General features: G+C 57.5%; 1 protein-coding gene across 1 annotated transcript; it reads right to left on the reverse strand.

Annotated features, from left to right (window-relative positions):
• Positions 1 to 571: 571 nt before the first annotated feature.
• Positions 572 to 1,924, reverse strand: GH1 (growth hormone 1). Its single transcript, XM_007175755.2, has 4 exons — positions 1,760 to 1,924; positions 1,440 to 1,556; positions 1,048 to 1,209; positions 572 to 772 (listed from the first exon to the last, which is right to left on the reverse strand). Exons 1-4 carry the CDS (start codon positions 1,904 to 1,906, stop codon positions 572 to 574), a joined length of 627 nt encoding a protein of 208 aa, XP_007175817.2. The 5' UTR covers positions 1,907 to 1,924.
• Between the last annotated feature and the right edge of the window lie 2,866 nt (positions 1,925 to 4,790).

A 4,790-nucleotide genomic window follows, 5' to 3' on the forward strand; every position in this document is an offset into this window, starting at 1 on the left:
TTCCCATTTCCCAAGGGTAGTTGGGCTGAACGTGTATTCACCTTAAAATTTCTGCACAAAGGTAGTTCTATGATTTCCTCACATGTTGGAGGCATTTTCTGTATTTCCGTACTTAATAGCCCGTCTTGCTTTCATTTCTTCCCACCCTTGGGGGCTAGGTTTGGTCTTGTGGTTCTGGTAGGGGAGAGAGAAATGCCTCCAAGTACTTTGGGGGTGGGGCGAGGGGAGTGGTCCTGACCTATGAGTCCCCAGCAAACTGGGACTACGGACCTGGGGAATGGACTGGGTGTGTCACAGAGAGAATGGGATGTGTCTGCTTCTTTCTAGCCCAGGAAGAACCGGGTCAATTATCGTTCAGCATCTGGGTTCCCATAGAGCCCAGAGGACCCCTGCAGGTTGTCTTCCCAACCCTCCCCTTGCTGTACTGCCCCCCTGCACCCCATAATAGAATGACACCTACTCAGACAATGTGATGCAACCTCGTTTTATTGGGAAAGGACGGTGGGCACTGGAGTGGCACTTTGCAGGGTCCGGGGAGGCACTGGGGAGGGGTAACAGAGATGCCCGGCAACTAGAAGGCACAGCTGCTCTCCACGAAGCGGCGACACTTCATGACCCGCAGGTACGTCTCAGCCTTGTGCAGGTCCTTCTTGAAGCAGGAGAGCAGCCCGTAGTTCTTGAGCAGCGCGTCATCACTGCGCATGTTTGTGTCAAATTTGTCGTAGGTCTGCTTGAGGATCTGCCCAGCCCGGGGGCTGCCATCTTCCAGCTCCTGCAAAAGGGAGGGAGAGACAGACAGGGAACCCTTGGGAGCGGCTGCCTCCCGTCCCCTCCATTTGCCACCCTCCCCTCCAGGCTTGGAGAAGGGTGTGGAGGGAGGACTCACAAGGGGAAACGGGGAAAAGATTTCTCCTGGGTCAAGGCTGGACCGCCACGGAGAGAGCAGGCACCTCTCTTCCCCAGCCCACGTAAGCCCCCCATCCCTCGGCTAAGCCAGGAGAGGGCGGCCGCGGGCCCAGGCTGGGAGCCCCACTACGCCATCCCCACCCGCATCAGGGCCTGGATGCCCTCCTCCAGGTCCTTCAGCTTCTCATAGACGCGGTCCGAGGTGCCAAACACCAGGCTGTTGGTGAAGACCCTGCTGAGGAACTGCACGGGCCCGAGCCACGACTGGATGAGCAGCAGCGAGAAACGGAGCAGCTCCACGTCCTGCAGGCAGATGGGTGGGTGGTGGGTGCCGCGAGGGCGGGGGCGGGGGGCAGCCGCGTAAGGCCGGCCTCTGCCCGCGGGCCTCCCGCCGCCATCCGTCACCTTCCGCCACCAGCCACCACCCTGCGCCTCCTCGGGGAGAAGACAGCCCAAGGCCCGCTGCGGAGAGATGGGGCAGCCTTCTGAGGATGAGGGAGGTCCCTGCCCCTCGGTCCGCGGTGGCCACTCACCGATCTCTGCTGGGCCTCGTCCTTGCCTGTGGGGGCCGGGATGGTCTCCGAGAAGCAGAAGGCAGCCTGGGCGTTCTGGATGGAGTATCTCTGTCCCTCTGGGATGTAGGCTCGCTCCTGGGAGAAGGAACACGCGCCCGGGTCTAGGCTGGTGCGCAGTTCTCCTCACTGCTTTATTAGGAACCCCCCTCAGTTTATGACAGCATCTTCACTCGGATAAAATACCTCTGAACGCCTTAGTTTCCTCCCACTACATGGAGGGGGCACGGATTCACCCCTTCCTGCCACCCGCCACTAGTACGCATCCCTGAGGAGCTTACAAACTCTTTGTAGGTGTCAGCCGCCAGTTGGTGCAGGTGCTGGGCCCGGAGCACAGCGTTGGCAAACAGGCTGGACAGGGGCATGGCTGGGAAGGCGCCCACCTCCTGAGTCCAGGGCAGGCAGAGCAGGGCGAAAGCCAGGAGCATGGAGGTCCGAGGGCCTACAGAGAGACAAGGAGGGCCGGAGAGGGAGGGGTCCAGAGAGCAAGAGGCCTGGTTCTCCTGCCAGCCCTCTACCACCCCTCCGCCTCGGGGAATGAGAACATTTAAAACCTGATCACGTGTCTGGGGGTAGATATCCGTGCTCACATCCAGAAGCCCCAACGCCCGAGGTTAGTGCCCCCATATATCTGCAGGGCCCTCCCATCACCCTTCAGTACACACCAAGCCCGAGGGGATTTTAGGGGTGCTTACCTGCAGCCATCACAGCTGGTGAGCTGTCCACAGGACCCTGAGCTGTCTGGGGAGCTGGGTCCTGGGGTCCTGGAATTGGTCCCTTGTGGGCCCTTTTTATACCCTGGCCTCTTCTCTCTCTCCCTCTGCCCCCACCCGTTTTCTCTGTACATTTATGCATGGGCCACCGGCGGGCCTGTGCTAATGGATAATTTAGAACCCCCTCCCACTCATCCTGTTCCCGCTTCTCCTCTGGGGTCATGTCGCCCAGGCTTGTCATCTTCCCCTCTCCACTGTCACCTGTCCTGAGGGCGGTACGCACAGAGTCTCAGCTTGAGAGACCACCCAATCCGTCCTCTTTTTAAGGGGGAGGTAGCAGAAGGGAGTAGCCCGAGTCCAGGCAACTGTGGCAGGGTGTCATTGCGGGGTTGGCCCCCAGGGTGAGGAGGGCCCAAGCTGGTCCCCTAAAGGGGGGCTATGTCAGGATGGATGTACCCTGTGGATGCTTCCTCACTCTCTACCTCTTTCCTCCTCCCTGCACAGCTCCCCTCCATCCACCAGAGAGAATGTGTGTTTGGGGGAAGGGGGGCCAAGGATAGCAATAGATTCTGGGGTTTCTGGGCACAGATTCCACCTTTGCCCCATCACCATCCTCCTGCCACCTGATCCAGCCTGAGGCAGCTGGATGCAGGGCTAACACTGACCGCTAGAGGGCTCCAGCCCCACACATTGCCCTCCCCTTGGCCGGAGCATAGGGGCTCCCCCAGGTGGGTAGGGCAAAGGACCAAAACTTGAGGCATTGTCCCTGCTCCTTGGATGTCCCACAGAGATCCCGGGAACAGACACTGCTTACAACTGCTTCCTCCCATAGCCCTGTCACCGTCAGTGAACCTCAAATTTGGAAGAGCCCTTGAGGACTTGAGTCCCACCCCCAGCACTGGAGCTCTGGGCACAGCACACTGAAAGATGCCCTCTCCAGTCATTGCAGTCTCCTCCCCGTCTTTCTTCTCCTCCTTTTAATATTTGTATAGAGCTTATCAGGTTGTGAAGAGCATGCCCATGCAATCTCACATTAGACCCTCAGGACCATCTTGTGAAGGAAGTATTATCACCCCATTTTACAGAGGAGGAGACCAAGGCTCAGAGAGGCTTACTTACATGAGCGCCCTCAGCCAAGGCAGCAGATCTCCAAATCCTTGCTCTTCCCACGTTGCAGCATCCCAAGCCCTTTCTTCAAAGCAGACTGGGTGGGCGCCACTCTGTTTTTTTTTTAACTTTTAAATCCCTCTGATCACAAGGATCCTGCCCCTAATCACAAGGATCCTGCCCCTAATCACAAGAGTCCCTTTGCCTCATTTTGTCCTCCCTTAAGAGTCAGCTTGTTGTCCATCATTTTCCAGGTGAGACTGGCCCAGAGACATGGGGTGCATGGCGGAGACCACATAGCAGGGCAAGGCCAGGGTCAGGAAGGCTAGGGCTGCAGTCTTGCCACCTCCTGGTGCCCAGGGTTGGGGCTATTTCAGCATCTGGAGGTCACCAGCGTCAAATCGTCCCCAAGGATAAGAGCAGGAAAGAACATATTGCCCCTCCGTTTCAACCTTCCATCCCTTGAGTCTAAGAACATTTAGCACTTGACCCTGTGGGGAAACAAACGAACGAACGAGAAAACCTTTCTAGAGGTGGTTGGTCATAGTGTTGCCAACCAATGCTGAAAAGTCACACCCCCATGGTCCAGAACCTGAGTGCTTGTGCCTTGCCATCTCCCCCTTTTAAGACCAGAAGACAGAGCTCTCTTTTCTCCCATCACTCCTGAACCATCGCCCGACCGTGCCCCTGATTCTTCATCTGCTACGGAGGGCACTGGGACCTGTGGGAATTGTCCCCAGGCATGACCATAGGAGGACCAGAGGGGAGTGTCATTAAAGAAACAGGCTCTGAGGAAGGTGGGGCCACAGGAAAGGTGAGGACACCCCTTTCCTCTCCTTCCAGAGCCACCAAAGGGGAGGAGCCAGGCAGAAAGTGGAGGAGGGTCTCTAAGCCCCACACAGCCTCCTGTGTCCTCCGCCACTTCTTCCTTCTAGGTCACCTGGGGGAAGGGACACTGAAGTGGAACCTCTCGTGACAGACTTCTAGCTAATGCTGGGGGGACTAGTATGTGAACTGTGGACCACGGGAGAAGCTCAGGCCTCCCCTAGGACTGAGGGTACAGGAACCCGACTTGGGGACCACTTGAGAGCCACACAAGGTGGGCACAGGTGAGGTGTGGCTGAGGCTCCCTGCCAGGCAGGTTACTGCCAAGAACAGGTGGGACCAGCCAGAGCAGGGGAGCGTCTCCTCTCACCAACTCACTTCCGGTTGGCCCACAGGATTCTGGGGACCCCCGGGATACACCTTTATAAAAGGTGACCACGGTGGCAGCCATCAGACCCAAAGAGGGAAGAACTGGAGGGTGGGGGGTGGATACTGGTGACCCTTCTCTCTAGTCTAGAAAAGGTCTTTTTCAGGGTCTTTAGTGATGGAGACACATACATAATTCATTGCTAGTAGAAGATAAACTTTGAATTAGACTTGGGAATTTCGTGCTCTTGCTAGGGAGGCACTCACCCCTTCTTGGGGGCACGACCTGGGGCCAGACCCC

This window comes from Balaenoptera acutorostrata, chromosome 20 (assembly GCF_949987535.1).
Source record: "Balaenoptera acutorostrata chromosome 20, mBalAcu1.1, whole genome shotgun sequence".
In the NCBI taxonomy this organism is placed as follows: Eukaryota; Metazoa; Chordata; class Mammalia; order Artiodactyla; family Balaenopteridae; genus Balaenoptera; species Balaenoptera acutorostrata.

Bases quoted from the DNA above. Each gene is read 5' to 3' on its own strand.
- GH1 (XM_007175755.2), bottom strand. From the start codon at position 1,906: ATGCTCCTGGCTTTCGCCCTGCTCTGCCTGCCCTGGACTCAGGAGGTG. The intron at 1,210-1,439 runs GTGAGTGGCCAC...ATCTGCCTGCAG, and splicing joins ACGAGGCCCAGCAGAGATCG to GACGTGGAGCTGCTCCGTTT. The intron at 773-1,047 runs GTGGGGATGGCG...TCCCTTTTGCAG, and splicing joins GCATCCAGGCCCTGATGCGG to GAGCTGGAAGATGGCAGCCC.